General features: G+C 49.9%; 1 protein-coding gene across 16 annotated transcripts in view; it reads left to right on the forward strand.

Annotated features, from left to right (window-relative positions):
- Nucleotides 1–17,675, forward strand: part of MAML3 (mastermind like transcriptional coactivator 3) — a 273,944-nt gene that overhangs the window by 250,300 nt on the left and 5,969 nt on the right. For 15 of the 16 annotated variants that reach the window (XM_080590960.1, XM_080590970.1, XM_080590973.1 and 12 more), the window contains 2 exons: nt 14,037–14,282; nt 16,364–16,451. In XM_080590960.1, coding sequence (XP_080447086.1) covers nt 14,037–14,282; nt 16,364–16,451 — 334 coding nt within the window. The remainder of the gene's footprint in view (nt 1–14,036; nt 14,283–16,363; nt 16,452–17,675) is intronic. The other variant, XM_080590975.1, reaches the window with a different exon arrangement.

The following is a 17,675-nucleotide window of genomic DNA, read 5'->3' on the forward strand; positions in this document are numbered from 1 at the left end:
CTGCTAAGGAACTGAGTTGTTTTTCGTGGTGACAAACCAAATGCTGAGATCTGCAGATTCTGCTACAATTCGAAGTTGTTTGACAAAGTTAGGCATGTATCGCCACACGGGCTAAGAATCACAAGGCTCTTTATAAAGCTGAGCTGCCTTTGTTAGGGCGCACAGGCAGTCAGATAACGGTACAGGGACACATGAGCACTGCAGTGACGCTGCTGGAGATGTCCATGGCGTGTAAGCCGCGCAGCACTCGGGAGTCCTGACACTTCTGCCAGTGGTGTGGCCTTCCTGCTATGGCTCTGGGTTTCCCACAAAGGAAATTCCCCAGATCACACCCTGACCGCTGGCCCTCTCTAGCAGTCCCTAAGCCGTCTCGGCGAAGAGGTCTGACAATTTTGGAAAGCACGGGAGTTAGCCCGCTGAATGCACAGTAACTCGTTGAACAGTAGGTTTGCAGTTTTGTAAATACAAAACCCCGTGCATGTAATGCACAGATAAATGATTGGTGGAGCACACGTGGAGTCTTTCTGACTTTGTGCCTATCTGTGGTAACGCTTTCTTATCAGCATCTTCTGCTACCCGTTTCCCAGCACTTGTTGGGAGCTGGTCCCTTTTGGTGAAGTCCAGGAAGACGCCAGCACTGGGGGGGACAGTGAGTGTTGGTCTGGTGTGCACTGCAGCTGCCGGTCTACATTGCAGGTGATATCTCAGTGTTACACATGTTCTCATGCATAATATCTGGGAAATCAGGTTTGGCATCGTTAGGTTCAAGTCCAATGAAAATTCAGCAAAATGTTCCCACCCAAAAGGTACAGCTCACCGTTTTCGGGGCCTTCCTGGAGGTGCCCAAACACTTTGGTTTTTGGACACCGAGAAGCAGACACTGACTGGTCTGCAGAGACTCACAAAAATTGCGGCACTCCCAGTGGTCACAGATGCACCTTTTGTTTGAAATGTTATGAACCTGGCTTACCAGCTGAAGTGTGACACAGGAATCCCACCTCTCCTGGTTTTTAGGGGAATATTTGGTTACTGAGTTTGCTAACTAAGCAACTGTGCTGCTGCAAACAGTGCCCCAGACCTGTTAAACTCGTCTTAAGAAAGAATCGTGATTCATTAGGTGCTTCCTCGTATGTTCCCAGCTTATTGTAGTGTTGTAGGTGGTTTTGGAGGAAAAGAGTTTTAAGATGCTAATGACAGAATTACAGCTACAACCTAAGGGGAGGGGGAGGCAAACAAAAGAAGGATTCATTAGAGAACAAAAGAAACACTGGAGGCTTTGAACCTAGGAGTCTCCCACACATTAACTAGGTGTACTGCCAATGTGCTACAGATGTGCATTACATGAACACATAAGGTAATGATATGTCTACAAAGGGCTGAATGTATCTGTTTGATGTTTTGTAGTGAATTATAGTCAAGCAGGTGGGAAGCTGCAAACTCCCCAGTCCCTCCATATGTCAGAAATAAGATATTAAGAGGTCCAAAGATACCTTCTGCGGGCTTTGTAGCATCGCAGCTGATGGCCATACCGTGCGTTGGCAAATTGGAGCCCTGCTCTGCCTTCAGGAAGCACAGCCTGTGGCTTCACAGAGGCACCGCTCGCCTTTCTTTGCGGAGGGTTTGAGCTGTCAGCTATCTGGGCCAAAGCTCCTGAACGCAGGCAGAGAACAAAGTAGCTGGAAGGAAGGAGGCAACCGGTGTCCCTGGAGATTTCAGGAGCTCTCCGTTTTGACGCTGCGTATCAGTGAGCATGGCAGTGGTGACCCAAAATTCATGTTCGGTACCCAGAGGTCTCTCACCCAGCTTCAGGTCTAGAACAGCCTGCAAGCTGTGAAACCAGGGGAGCGTTGCTTCACAGAGAACAGCTTGGAGGTTTCGAGACTGCTCACACCCATGACTGTTACCCGCCTTACTCTTTGTTCTGCGTGCCTTCTGGGGGGGGCAAGAGGCTGCAGCGATGCGTCGTGCCACGCCAGCACAGCTCTCCCCCTTTCCGGGGGCTCGGAGCAGGGCCAATGTGCCCTCCGGAGCAGCGGGGACGCGCGGCACGCAGAGCCAGCAGCCAGCCCTTGCCTCGCAGGGTAGCACTGAATCAGCAGGAGGAGACGGGGTGTGAACAGCACCAGCTTCCAAAGAAGGAGAAAAACGTGCAGTCGTACTCAAAATAATTGGGCAATTACTGAATTCGGTCACGGGAACGTGGCCGCTGTGCCTGTAACCCAGGGTGTGGCAGTAGGAAGCCCAGGCTGAGTTACTGTCACTAAAAAAGGGGTTGTGTGAGTTTGCTCAACAGTCTGGTTCATGCTCCACTGCCGAAAATGTGATGGCATCCGTGCCTGGGAGTTTCTCTGGTGCTCTCTGAGCAGAGCAGAGCAGAGCAGCGAGCTGAGGGAAAGGTGTGGCTTTTGCTAATGGTTTCTACAGCCGTGAGGTTGGACCCTTGGTAGGATCGGGCCAAGAAGATCTAAAGGGAAGGAAGAAGGGATGGGAGTCTGGGAGCTGCAGAAAGATTGGGGTGCAAGTGAACGTACAGTGCAGATACCTACTGGTCTGCAGAGATGCAACCAAGTTAAGATCACATTTTTCAGATGTAGATTTATTTAGATCTAGGCATGCATCTATACAGGGTTGGGTTTTTTGGTTCTGTTCCATCTCCAGCTATTGTACTTTGGTCTCTCGTGGAGCATTTGTTACTGGGGCTGACTAGGAAGGTCTTTAATTGTAGGTTTCTCCCTTTCTCACTGTACATTATGAAAAAATATAGTAAGAGCATGTGAATGTTGGACTAGAGGAGGTCACCAATAATCTATGCACCTGCCAATCCCATTGGCTCCTTTGGAGTTTGCACTGTGGGGGCCTAGAGGAAATATGGCCTAAAAATAGCAGTCCAACTTTATGAAAAGGAATCAGGCAAACCTTCCTTCAGCTGAGCCGCAGCTGCCTGAGCGCTGTGAGCAGCGGTAATAGAAAGCTGCAGCATGGAAGCACTTTTCTTTTCTCGGGAGGCTTGATTTTACAAAGGATAAAGAGTGATGGATGAGAGATCTGCCCTGTTTTAAGTTAAATAACTTCGATTACCACCTCAGAGGAAGCAGAGAGATTCTGTCACCCCATCAACATTTCAGATACGTGCAGAGCACAGCCCTGGTTTGGTGGCTGGGATTTTCAGAGTCCCCAGTGCTCTGCCACTTACTGCTGTTTTTTCAGATCAACATTTAGCTTTGGCACTCTGGGACACCACGGTCAAATTCACTGCGATGGGAGGGCTAACGGTTGTGTTAACGAAGGGCATCGTTCTTTGCAAACAGCTTTTTCTTAAGAACTTCAGCCGAGCTTCTCTGAGGTTTGCGTTTTTCCATTCTTTTTTTTTTTTTTTAAGGTATCGAGATAATGAAATTATAAGGATGAAAGTGGGGGTGGGGGGAAGCCCAACCCAAAGCCTGTGAAATAATTGCTGCATTTTTTCAAAAAAAGAGTCTGTAGTCTTCATTCACGTTACTGATAGCTCAAACAAGGCACCGCATTTGAGTGGCAACTGCACCAATTAGCACCGCTGCTGTTGGTTTGTGAATTGCATGTGAAATGTAGAATTTGTCCAGAAGTGCTAATGCAAATTGCTCAACAAAAATGTGCCCTCTGTGTCAAGTCTTTTCACTTGTTCTGACACACTGATGTCTTCCCAGATTTCTCTGATCGGCAGATCCCTCTCTCTGCTGACAGCTACCAGAGCTCATAAAGCAATGGAAATATTTCTTGTTGCCATTAGCTGTGTTTCTGCAAAGAGGGTTACAAGCTACTGCTGGGACTGGCTACTTGCAGCACAGCATAATTTTGACTTTTATTTATAAGGCATTGGACTTCGAATTTCTACAATTAAGTGCTAAAAGCTCGTTAAATGCCCTAGATTTTACCTGCCCAGAAGTTCAAAGACCCGGTGCCTGCCACGGCGGTAATTTGGTCACTTTGCATGAGTTCAGCATCCTCTGTTGTTGTGTATGGTGATAACCTTTGTGCCTTGCCACATGAGGCTGAGTTACAATTGCCGTGGGAACAGTAACTTAGCATTTCCTGACTTTTTCAGCATACAATATCTCATCCTAATATTGCATCCTTCAAAAGGAGAAGTGGAGCAAGGGCACATTGAAATTTTGGTGTTCTCACATCCACAGAATATAAAATAGCATACCTAGCTGTACGCAGACTTTAAGCTGTATGGGTAACTGCTTGTGCTGTGGTGCTGACACCCCTGAGTCTAGCAGCCCCATTGTGCGGGGCTCCCTGCAGATGCAGGATGTAAATATATTTCCTTCCCCCCAAGTACTTCCAACCTGAGTGCAAGACGGGAGATAACGCAGGGAGACAAACACGCCAGGGAGTGCAAGGAAACAGAAGAGGCCGGCGGGCATCGTGGAGACAGGAACTTCTACAAAACTCCTACAAATCTGACTATGCTGGGGGCAGAGGTCGGGGTCAGATGTGTGCGATTTTGAGAATCTCCCAGAAATGAAGAGGAAAGTATGAAGGCACTTCTATCTAAAACATAACACGTGGAAAAGAGGTGGCCGTGATGAGGTGGGCTCAAACTCTGAGCAGCAAATAAGTGTGTGAGGTGGGATAAGCTGCAACTGGATTTTGAAAGCCCGGGAGGGGGCTAAAATACAAAAGGAAGGGAAGCCAAGAGAGGCTTGCAAAGACAGGGATGGCACAGCCAGGACAACAGGCAGAGAAAATGCCCTGGGCAGCATCAGTCTGGCTGCAAGCAGGGTAGGATTGCAACCACCAGGGTGCGAGGTGATGGGAGCCTGGCTGTGGGGCTCGGCAGGGAGGTTTGAGGCAAAGATGACAACCAGGTTATGGGCTGGGTGACAGGCAAGTGATGGCGTTGTCCACGGGGACTGAAGAAAGGAGAGGAGACGGAGGGAGTAGGATTTAAGCCTGCTTGGAGAGTGAGCTTGCTCAGAGATACTGGCAAGAAGGAGGAGGGGAGAAGAGGGACGAGGACACAGACCTGCAGAGCAGTGGTGGGAGGGTGAGCAGCGACCGACTGGTCCAAGTAATGCTGAGTAAGGGACGGAAGGTGTGGGAGACAAGTGGGAGTGCTGGGGAAGGAGCAGGTTTCAGGTGGGGCTTGGTCAGCAGCGCTGGAAGGAGTTGACAGGCGATGGCAGCCAGCCTGGAGTAATTGCACAGAGCTTCAGCCAGACAAAGGCTATTAGAGACTCTGTGATACTGGTTTCTGTGACAGGCAAGAAGCAAAAGCCTCTTTGGAAAAGAATCTATGTTGGAGATGGAGACTAAATTCAGTCCAAATCATATAAATCATAGACAGCACATTCGATAGGCTTAGAGATGACAGTGAGAAGACAGATAGGGTGGGAGCTGGAGAGGCACTTGGAGTCAAGCATAGTTTAGATATTTCTTTTTTTTTTTTTTTTAAAGCACAAAGATACAGCATGCTTGTATGGTGAGGGGAAGGAGGCAGAGGAGAATGAAATCTTAAAGAATAAGGAGGCAGATGGGGGCAGGGGAGATGAGAAGACAGGAGAAGCAGGAGGGCTGGAGAGCAGCAGCGAGGCTGCTGGAAGGAGGGGGGAGCTGGGCAGGAGGTGGAAGAAAGCAAGCGGAGGGGAGGGAAGGAGGGAGATCATGTCTTGATGCTTAGTTTCTCACGGGAGAAATCAGCACAATCCTGTGCAGAGACGTAACTTCGGCAAAGGCAGGGAAAGCAAGGCCTGAGGAGCGATTTGAGGGCTGCAGAAAGGCAGCTGGGACTGCGGCTGTGAGGGCTAGCTGGGCTGGGAAACGTGAGTAAGCATTAGGAAGACGACAGAACTAGGGAGGGGAAAAAGCATTCATGGTGTGCAGGAAGTTTTTTTTAAAAAAAAAAAAGTTTGAAGCTTAACAAATAGGTAATTGTCTCAGAAGAGGTATTAAGGATATTCAGAAAGCCTCAGAAGTAGTGAATAAGGGCTTAATCAGCAAAGGAAGCCATGCCTTAGAGACCTAGAAGTCTGGGGACTGCCTAAAGCCAAGCTGAGTCAGAGCTTGCAAAAGAAATTAATTCTAGAGTAGGGGTTTCCCTTGCCGTATACATGAAGGAGACCTCAGAGAGAAGGGAGGAACCGTGCAGTGAAGAGCATGTGAAGGCTGAAGCCAGCCCAGGCACAGCCCAAATCAGAATTCCTCGTCTCAGTTTTCATGAGGGCGAGCAAGATTGCGTGTCAAAACAGGGGCCAGGTGGCCCCTGTGCCAGGAAGCACAAAGAGCACATCCAAGGTGGAAGAGAAATCAAAAGGGTTTCAACTGCTGGCACTGGGTGATGGGTAGCTTCGATTCAAGGACGTTGAAAGCATGAGCTCGTGAAATGACAGGCCTGGCGTGCCATCCCAGCCACCTCGGCTTATCAGCAGCGAGTTTTCTGAAACCACAGCAAAGACGGTGAGGCATCGCTGGGCAGCTGCAGCGGAAGACCACTTGCTTCCCTTGGCCTTGTCAGCTACCTTTTGGAAACATTCAGCTCTCGGTTTTAGGCTGAAATAGCACCTGCAGAGAGGCTGCACAGACAAGTGCCTGCAACCAGCGACAGGGGAGTTTCTCTGGTTCTTTGAAGTTGGTGTCTGACAGGGGAAGATCATGGAATTTGTGCATGAGTTTGTAGAGGCGATCGCTCATCACAAGCACTAATGGGTCTGCTTTGGTGCTTTCAGCAGTCACACACTGCCTCGTTTGCTTGAGACCACCAGAAAAGTGAGGTACTGCATCTGTGTGGCACGCTCTCCCCGTGTTCGTTGTGGGCCTGGCCCTTCCCTTAGAGAGTCAGCGAGGCGAGGGGGGCAGAAAGGAGCCCTCACTTCATCCAGGTCTCTGTGGTGTGCCGTCTTCCTCCCACGAGGGTACGACGTGAACGAGGTAGGGGAGGGTGGTAGGAAAGGAGCAGTTGTGCTGTGCAGATTGCTCACTTGCAAAGCGAGCTGTGCCAGGAAATGCCGATAAAGATACCGCAGCGGTACCGCGAGCGCTAGGGACGTGGCACATGGACTCCCTGACCCCGTCTGTGCCAGGACAGAAGCCAGAGACAGAGTCACTGACAGGGCAGGGAAGGTGCCCACCGGCGTGCAGAGGCACAGCTACTTTGCGAGAGCCCCAAACCTTTGCGCTGAATTTTTCTGTGGATTTTTTATTTTGCCTTGGCAGAAGCAGCGACACGGGGCAATTGCAGCCTCGTACCAATTTTTGAGGTAAGTCGCCTTCTGCGTATGGGAAGGAGAGCATATGGCCCAGTGTGTTTATTTCTCAGCCAGGATTCTTTCGGGCTTGGCAAATTACACGCTTCTCGCTGAGGATCAACATAAGTGCCAAGTTTGGTTTTTCCAAAAATGAAAGGGATTTTATTTATCGCAGCACAGAGGAAAGGATCTGAAAAACGCGAAAAATACCTTTTGTTTATCCTCAAACAAAACACCCAAGGGGAAATTGAACAAAAATTTCACTGAGAGTAAAAAAAAAAAAAAAAACACCACACAAACCAAACCTCTGCAGCCACCCGCAGGAAATGTCAGTCAGACAGCCATGGTGCGGGCCCAGGCCATCAGAGGGAAAGGGATGGCCTGGTGTTTGCTGCTGGAGTATCTTTTCCTCATACCTGTGCTTTCCCCAGGCCCCACGTTTTCCCCTGTATGTGGTAGAAGTTTTTCTTTCTCTCACAGCATTTATTTTTATTGTCTTTTCCCCTCCGTTCCCCCTTTTCACTGGCCCCGTGTGACTGTTTATTTAAACCATTTGCCTGCTTTCATCTTCTGTTTTTCTTCTCTCCCCCTTCTCGGGGGCTCTCTCGCCACGATTATCCTTGCGCTTCACATTAGCTTTCCTCCCTTCCTCTGCCGTGTGGACTCAGAGGGGACATTGATTAAAACTACAACCTTTAGCACTGCCATTTCCAGCAGGCACCGGCCTCAGGGCCTCGTGCCTCTGCTGGCTCGGCCCTCACTTGGTGCTGCTGCCGGAGCACCTCGTGAAGGCCAGGGAAACATGCTGAGGGATCGGGGTCGGCTCCGGTGCCCCAGGGACATGGCAGTGTCTCTGGAGGGGCCTTTTTGTCCCTTTGAGAGCCTGTGGCTAGGCCTGTGGTGGAAGGCAGTGGGACAGGGTGTGGGAGCGCTCTCCCGTGGGCTGTTTTTCCAACTCTCTCCTCCTGCGTTTCGCCCCGTGAAGGCTGCCGCTGTCTGGCGGAGGGGCAGGGCGCTCTGCGAAATGCCATGATGGCACAGCTGCTCGCAGCGGGCTTTGAGGGGGGTAATTACAGCCTTCACCATACGCGGAAAATACCAGGTTGGGCGAGCTAGTGTGCCTCCAAACCCTTACCTCCTCTCCTCCCCATGTGCCGAGGGGCCGGCCCCATGGGCACGAGGGCCAGCTCGCAGGGCAGAGCGGGGTGCTCCGTCCCCACGGGCCTCACCCTCCTCAACAGCCCATCTTAACTTTGCACCGTGCAAATATTTTTCTATTTGTATACTTAATCCTCCCCCCTCCATTCTTTTTAAGAGATGTATATAAAGAGACTGTGCAGGGTTTGATTTGGACTGATTCTTCTTTTTTTTTTTTCTAAAAACAAGGCCAATAAGAAATGTCAGTTAGGAGCAAACTAGTTATTTGAGGTAAACGAACACTTCTTCCTCAGCGCACAAACCCAAGCAATGTATCGCTGTGCTCTGTACCTTGGAGCCGGCCGGAGAGACCAAGGATAAACAAAACTGGAAAGCGGGAGCAATTTCCCCTGCAAAGGGGAGAAAACACCAGGGCCGTTATTTGTGAAAGAGGAAATGAGCCCATTTTAATTACGCTGCTTGAAGTTTGGTAGCACTCCGCTGAAGTGCTGCATTTCTGAGTCCTGCCAGGATTTGCGGGATGCAGATACCGTTTTGGGGCAGAAGTCAGTGCTACCAGACAGCAGAGGTGGAGTGACAAGCCGCTCAGCCTTGCGTGCTCTGAGATCAACTCCGGACAGTCTTTAGCTCCTAAATGGTGTCAAGAAAACACTTGCTCATTTTCAAATCCTTTCTTATATACTTTGTCCACAGAAGTAATTAGTCCCTCTGATGAACCCACACAACCCCAGAAGTAACAGTCTGACAGATACTGTTTGTTCTGCGGGAGGAATAAACTGCATCGAAAAGATGGGGAGGAGAGATGCAGGGGAAGGGAGGGCAAAGGAAAACAAATTGGCTGCATGCAGAGGTTTAGCGTCAAACGTCAGAGGGATCTTGTTCGCTCAGATACTGTATGAAAGACCATGGCAACCGGGGGCCCAGAGAGAGGAGAGATTTGTAGCTGCTCCCCGGACTGGATGACAGAGGAAATAGGTGAAGCAATCCACCCTGCAAAGCCCGCTGGTGGATGCAGAGTCGTAAAACAGCCTAGCTGTCCCTTCATCCTGTACACTGGCTCATTCAAGGCAAAAAAAAAAAAAAAAGAGTCTGAAGTGAATGGATTTGTAACTCAGTCAGACGGTACCATTCTGCTGAAGGTGGCTTTGCTGTGGGCAGCCAGATTTAGAGAGAGGGATTAAGATCCCTGCTGGACACAGTAAGTAGCAACATTACAAGGAGTTTATGGGAAATGTTTTTAGGGGAATACAGGAGGGCGTGTTTATGTCACTCTGAAAGCACCAGGTGAGATTATGTTTCACTATGCATGGAAATGCAGTAATATTTTTGATCCCGGTAATAGATTGGTGCCCCCCTTTTTTTACACCTCGAGTGCTGTGTTCAGCTTTGGGCCCCTCACTACAAGAAGGACATCGAGGCCCTGGAACGTGCCCAGAGAAGGGCTACGAAGCTGGTGAAGGGCCTGGAGCACAAGTCCTGTGAGGAGCGGCTGAGGGCACTGGGGTTGGTTAGTCTGGAGAAGAGGAGGCTCAGGGGAGACCTTACTGCTCTCTGCAACTGCCTGATGGGAAGGTGTGGGGAGCTGGGGGTCGGCCTCTTCTCACAGGTAACTAGTGATAGGACTAGAGGGAATGGCCTCAACTTGTGCCAGGGGAGGTTCAGGCTGGAAATGCGGAGACATTTCTTCTCAGAAAGAGCAGTCAGGCACTGGGACGGGTTGCCCAGGGAGGTGGTGGCATCACCGTCCCTGGGGATGTTCAAGGAAAGGTTGGACGTGGTGCTTAGGGACATGGTTTAGTGGGTGACATTGGTGGTAGGGGGATGGTTGGACCTGATGATCTTGGAGGTGTCTTCCAACCCTATCGATTCTGTGATTCTACATCTGTAGATGTACTTATGCACAAGCCGTAACGAGAGCCCCGCGAGGAAGGAGCAGTGACTGCCAGGGTGGCACCAGCGCGCTGCAGCAGTGCCAGCTGCCTCTGCGGTGCCAGGGAGCAGCAGCTCAGAGCTGCACAGAGGTGAGGTCAGGTAGCTCTGCGGTGTCTCGTACATCACAGGCCAGTTGGCTGCACCACTAAGTTGCGTTTATCCAGAAAGGCTGTCATCTTTGAAGACATCAGAGAGTGGAGATCTGCCATTTCTGGTGGGTAATGAAATCATGGTGTAAAAATGTGATTCTTCTTTCTGATTTGAATCTGTCTTTGGCTTCCAGCCCTTGTATCTGGCTTTGCCTTCTTCACTAGATAAAAGAACTCTTTAAAGGATTTCTTCCCTCGTGAAGGTATTTTTATATGCCATGGTCAAAGCGTCTCTCAGTTTTCTTTGAGGTAAGCTAAATGATTGAGCTCTTTAAGTCTCTCACTGGAAGATACTTTCTGCCTCAAATCATTTTTGTCTTCTTTTTCTGCTCTGGCTCTAAAATGTAGGTGCCTGACTGTACACATTTTTCTAGTATCGTTCTACTAATGCAGTATGCAGGGTAAGCCACCTCCTGGCTTCTGTTTGCTCTTCTGCTCTTTGTATATTCAGGGATTGCATTATTTCACATACCACAGAACGGCACAGCGAGCTCATGTTCGATTGTGTGTTTTGCATGTTAAGATGCCACTTTAAAGTCCTTGTTTTTTGGAGAACACCTTGTCCCTTGAGGTGGCATACCCACTCCTGTTGGTTTCTGGTCCCTGGGGTCCCACTCTGCTCCCTGCGCCTCCAGCAGAAGTGGTGTGAGCTGGCAATGTCTGAGGGCTGGAGGGCATCATCTGGCGGTCCTTCTGCTGGTCCTGGCAGAAAACGGTGTGACCGCTTTTAGCTGTGGTTGGGGGAGAATGGATGTCATGCAGAAGGAGCAAATTGCTGAATGATAAGGAAGAGGCACGTGTAAGATTTGAGACAAAGAGGAAAATACTTTTCCCTCCCCTTTGTCCCCTTTTTGAGGTCACTTGCGTTTGGTGTGCGTAACTGTACACACACACCACCCTGAACTCTGAGGAGGACCCCTCACTCTGGCAGATCCTTAGAAATAATGTGGGCAGAGGTGCTGATGAAGCAGCTAGGTCCCTACAGAAGTTCTGCTTACTGGGTGCTCTACAGCTACGAAAACCTGCCCAGACGTGTCATGCAGACCAGTTGGAAATTCTGCCTTTTTCTTGGCTCCACGAATGGAAGCTCGACTCTTTCTAAATCCGGTCTTACTCCCAGGTGCAGAGCACTCGATCCTGTCCCTGGGCTGTGTTGGAAGGGGTTCGCCGAGACTGCGGGGAGCACGGGGATCCCTGCGGGTTTGGAACCAGGCACGGCCACCATGCAGCAGCAGTGCCCGCTGCAGAGGTGCTCTTGGTGAGGAGCTCTGCTCCTGGACACAAGGGAGCGTTTTCCTGCTGGCAGGGGCTTTCTGCCCGGGCTGCACTCCTGTTTTGGGGACACACAACCCAGGGCTGCTGCCGGTGATGTCAGTGGGGCCTTTCATCATTGTTTGGGAAGAGCTTTGGCCAAAAAAAATGGAAAGGAGCAGAAATATTCCGGGCAGGAGGGTGGTGTTCTGGCTTGATGAAGAACGCCTGGCCTTAAATCTGTTATTAAAACTGGAAACAGGAAGCTTTTGCTGTGCATAGGCAAACTCTTGTACCCAGAAATGGCTGAACGCGCCGCTCTGGAAGTAACACCTCCGTGCTAATCTTCATATTTCCTCCAGCTGCTGCACGGCGCGCGGGTTCGTGTCAGCTGGCGGGGCTTCCTTCGGGGCTTTCTTCCCTTTCCGAGCCGGGAGCTAACAGCGTGTGGCGTAACGCCATGCAGGACCGAGCTGCGGCGGTATTGCGGGACGAGTTTGTGCCTGCGCTGTTTCCACGTGTGTGCACAGCAAGCCAGGACACAAGTTCTGCAGTAAGGCTCTTTCGAGGCAGATTCAGCCGGGTTTGGGGCTGCAGCCCCGGTGGCAGCTGAGCACGGAGGCTTGGGGGAGCCCCTGCGGGTGCCACCTCCGGCTCCCGAACCGCCCCCCCCCGGTTCCTTTCCCTTGTAGTAGCTGCAGCAGAGGCTCCATTACTTGGCAGCGCGGCCTCGCTGCTGTCTATAAATGGAAGCAGTTGGCCGGTCTCCCAGTATAACACAAGATAGTCCTGTGCAGCGGTTATGCAATCCCCAGCCTGATGACTTCATCAGGAGCCGGGGGGGGGACGGGGGTAGGAAGGATCCTCAGCGGGCAGCCTGCGGGTGGTGCGTGTCCCCCGGGGCCCGTGGCGGGGTGAGGGCAGCGGGGGGAGCGTCGGGGCCACGAGCCCACCAAGTGTGGTGTGAGGAGGGAAAGGGGGGAGATGTGGGAAGACTGTTGGGGTGGGGAGGAAACTTTCAGACCGGGGGACGCGTACGTCGGGAAGGGAAAGCAGCCGAATACCGGAGAGCTGCCTCTCAGCGGGGAGCCCTTCGGGAATTAGCGGCGCAAAGTAGAGATGCGGACAAATTGTATTTTCTTGTTATTACCTCAAAAGGGTCCTTGAAAACCTGACCTTGGCGCGGAAAGGCTGATCCTCGTTTCCCAGGCCGCGCTCCATTTTAACCCTTCCGCTGGCTGGGCTGGGTGGCACAGGGCACAAGACGACTTCTGCGTGCATTCACGCAGCTGTGGCGCACCTCAGGCCCGCAGCCGGGCAGAAGAGCCCGCCCTGGCCCCGGGACTGCCTCCCACAGCGGGTCCCGCACTGATGCAGGCCCTTTTCGTCCCATCCCCATCCCATGCGGTGGGTGCTTTAACGAGCAGCCACCCCCAGGGGACAATTAGCGAGGCCGGCCCCGCTGGCTCCGTGCCGAGCCGAGCCGTGCTGCCCCGGTCCGGCAGCGGCCCCTGGCGGCGGGCCGAGCCGAGCCGAGCCGAGCCGTGCCGGGCGGCAGCACGGGGAGATGCCGGGGAAACGCGGGCTGGGGGAGGAAGATCGGAAAGAGAGGGCTTCCGCAGTGACTCTGGCTTTCTCTGCTCCCTTTTGTTTTCCTTTCCCAGCCCTAAGAGGCAGCGCACCGCCCTGGGAGCGCGAAGAGAAAGCAGGGGGGGTTAGGAGAAGGTACCTGTGGCATCACAGGTGCTCGTGTCCTTCCTTCCAGTGACAAGCTTTCGGTCCTTAGCTGGGGGGTGGAAATCTTAAATAAACACGTTGTGTGGGTGAATCCTGAGATTCTGGTGCAATATAGGGGGAATTAGGGCTGTTCGCTGTGCCTGCCTACAACCTCAGCTCCTGAACCCGGAGGCCTTCATGGCAATGTCAGTGTGGGAAAAGGGAAGGAAGTGGGAAGGGAGAGAAATGAGGTTTATTATCCCCATGATGATGGAGGAAAACCCTGGAAAAACATCTCTCGCAAGTTATTTACCCTGAGTGAAAATAAACCTAGTGCCCAATTCTGGTATCTTATTATTAGTAAATTGTCAAGTGCTCTTGACCTCCGAGGGGCCTTTGAACTCTGGGTTACGACGTGAGAGCAGAGGAACCTGCCACCTGCAGCAGGCAGCGTGTGGCACTGCCACAGGCCACAAGCAAGGACTCTTACTTTCTTCCAGCTCCAGTCCTCGCCCACAGACTCAAGGCATATTGTTAATCAACCATAATTTCCCCAGCCCGTGAGCGCCCTCAGTAACGAGGCCTTCTCTCTCTGTTTGTGCAGGAGCAGCACCAAGTGGGATTGTCTCGGAGCACAGCACCTATGCAGCCTTCAGTCCCACCGGGCTCCAGCAGCGTGGTCACAGGCACGAGCTCTGGGGGTCCCTTCCTGGGAAACCAACCGCAAGCAGCCATCATGAAGCAGATGCTGATTGAGCAGAGAGCCCAGCTCCATGTGATAGAGCAGCAGAAACAACAGTTTCTCAGAGAGCAGAGGCAGCAGCAGCAGCAGCAGATCCTAGCAGAGCAGGTACAACATCTGTTTGTCTCGAGCTCTGCAGCACATGCTGATATGAGGGCATGAGCACTACAGTACAGTACAGCACCAGCCCTTCCTTTTACATTCAGTAATTCTCTCTCGGTGGCTTACATCATGTTTTTTTCAGCAGTGGTTATCAAAGAAGAGGCATCTGCCTCAGTCCTGCCATGACCTTGGCAAATATTATGCCTTTTCCCAGCAGTGGACATGGCAATTGCATGAGGTTTTAGACACTGGGAAAGCTAGCTCTTAACCTGCTATCTCATGATGTGTTTAGGCTGGCAGAAGCAGGCTCTGGTACAGTGACAGTTGCTGGTGCTCTCCCCTGCTACATCAAACTGTGGTCTTGCACTGTCAAAAGCAATGTACAGCTGTGCAGCGATCTGGGACAACGAACTGGTGGGAGTAAAAAGTAACCTACCAAAAAAAAATTACTCAGATCGATTACATGTCAATTCCTTAGTCTGGTTAGTCATACAAACAGCACAAGCAATCGTGTTAGTGTGAGGGAGAGGCAGAATCAAGGTGGAAACTGGGGGCTGAAGTGGAAAAACAGTGCACCCACCTCTGGCAGTGGCAGCGTAAAACTGCTGCACTGCCTGCCACCCAGCTCCTGGAGCTCCCAGACTCTCGGATGTTAAATTACCCCGCCTGAATGGTAACATCTTATGCGCGTTTAACTCAGCTGCAGTTTAAAAGCAACCCAGGAGAAAGTCAGTGGAAAGTCACGCTGTTCAGTCACTGTAAGCTCATACCTAAGTTTGAACTTGCAGTCCCCTAGCGTTACCTAGAAAGTGTTCTGATAGGTCAGTCGCTGCTTTAAGCTCAGCAGCATCTCTCTTGCTCAGGGATATTTCCAGCTTAAGACCCGGGCTCTGCTGTAATTGGAGTTAGAAGTTGCACATGTTGTATAACTGTAGAAGTACTGATAGTCTTCCCCTCGTTGCATGGTCCATATGAGAAAGAGAAAAATTCTCCCCCAGTGAACAGGAAGGATGCTCCTAGAAATATTCAGGTTGAAGATGCATGAATTGGTTCAGGGGTAAACAAATGCAGAGTGAGGATGCAGTAATGATCCCCCCCACATGGATCGGGCCAATTCAGGTGCACGCATCCAAGAGCCAGCCACTGAGAAGTCTAAAAGTCAGTCCTTAAGCTCTTGGCATTTATGTGTGTGCCCAATGAGATTTTCTTTATCTTTTTGATCATTTGTAGCACATGTTTATGAGCACAGGGATTAGTACTTGCTTCTTTCCCATCTTTGCCATTCTCTTACCTTTGTTACTCAGCTTTGGTTTTGAACAAAGCGTTTGTACAGCTTTAGATGAAGCAAAAAGATACGCCATTCTAGTAACTGCTTAGTCAAGTATACTCTAGGCTTTGAAAGCTCTGAAAGCTCTGTTTTTATAAACAGCCCTTAATTCTGTTTTAGATGCATGAGTATTCATAGAAAATAACCCCAGAGGACCAGTGTGATCTGGATCAAGGGATGGAGGCATTTTGCAATTGCCAGCTCCCCAAATATCATTCACTAAAATTCAAGAAGAAATGTGCCTTAGTAGCCATTTCTGTTGTGGCTAGGTAATGGTCATAGAACATGGTTCTCAGATCAGGATGCAGTATTCCTTGCAGCTGAGTGCAGGTGGACTGCAGTCTGGTGCCAGGAATAAATACATCGAGACCTTGGCAGGGCTGGGGAAAGGAAGAGGTGTGTGGATACAGCTGCAGTTGGACCTAGGTGAGCAAAGATATCTCATATCCCTCCCTCTCTTTTCAGCCTGAAGACAGTCAGTCCTATTTGCACTTCAGAGGTCAAGATGAAGTGCTTGTAAGCAAGGAGAGTTGATGTTAGCCTCAGTGCTTATTCCTTTCTGAACCAGGAGTCCATGTGCTGAGCAGCCCAAGTACTCTCAGGAGCGCTCTTCAGTTGACTCTGCTTGTCTCCAGAACAGCTTGCTAGATAAGAAACACTGCAGTTCTGCTGCAGTACTCTTGTCACCAGCCCCTTTCCAGCTCTCTAATTAATTAATCATCTTTTCCTCTTCTGCTTTCTTTCCCTCGTTCATTTTCAGCAGTTGCAGCAGCAGTCACATTTGCCTCGGCAGCACCTGCAGCAACAGCGGAGCCCGTATCCGGTGCAACAGGTCAATCAGTTCCAAGGTAAAAGTCACACTCTTTTTCCTAGATTGGAGACAAAGTATGTCCCTGCAGCGGGCATTTGAAAGTTCATGTGTTTTGTGAGGACAAGGGGTTAAGCAGTGTGCCAGAACAGGAAGGCGGGCTGTTGCACACTTGCGCATACTGCATATTTTACAAAAGGGAAATGACCAGTTTTGAATATTTAGTTATGTTTCTAATTTCCTTTCTGCTCCACTCAGCAAAAGCTGCATTTTTTATTTGACATTAGTTTTGTCTCCTTGATTCCTGTATTCTATGGATTCATCTTGTTTGACTTCATTCATCCTACATTTTTTTTCAGCTATTGTCTCTCCCTGTATCCTGGTTTTACTCCTCCTCATTTCCCACTTTGTTTAATTTGATGAGCAGGGACTTTCAGAGAGGTCATCTTTATCTAGAGAATGACCAAAAAGAAATGTCTGATAAACGTCAGGTGTGGAAAATACAGAGACATATCTGAGATGAAAATGGAGATTTTTGTAGTGAACACAGAAGCAAGTATTATTTCAGTGTGCTCACAAGTAATTGAAGGATGCAAGGACAATCGTTTTTGTTTAGGGAAAAAAAAAAAAACTTAATTCTTAGCTTCTTAAGTGCAAGACATCAGCTGAATGTCTTCACTAACCATGGATTCTAAATAGACATGCAAGTAACATGTTCAGTGCTGTGTGTTCATGACAGTTTCACTTAACTGCAACAGAAAACACGGGAGGCAAGCATATTGCAGTTCTAGTATTCAGGAAGTGAACAGGCAGCCAAATCCTCTGCTGATATATAACAGGGTGGCTCTTTCTAATTGCCTTCTGATTCTTGTCTTTGGCACCATAAATTCTATAGGAAATGATTTTTTTTTCCCCAATAATTAATTTGCAAAATCAAAGTGTATGTGTGTGCACCGTCATGCATTATTTGAGAAGCATATGTAACATCTTTCTATACTAATGCTTCTTTGAAACCTTGCCTTCATATGTATTATTTAAAAGAAATGCAGAAGGGAGTTTAGGCTAATGTGTGACAGAGCAAGGAATTCATTTTCATAAATGAACTCATTTAAATACAAATATCTCACTATTTTTTCTGTTTAGTCACAAGAACGTAATCCAGTGCAGTAGGTTATGTGTGAGACCAGAAGGTGGCCCAAAATCTTAAAATCTGTTGCATCTCTCTTTCAACTGCTTCTTGTGTGAACTCCTGCCTCTTACGCAG

Source organism: Anser brachyrhynchus, assembly GCF_964034855.1.
Source record: "Anser brachyrhynchus genome assembly, chromosome: 4".
Taxonomy (NCBI): domain Eukaryota; kingdom Metazoa; phylum Chordata; class Aves; order Anseriformes; family Anatidae; genus Anser; species Anser brachyrhynchus.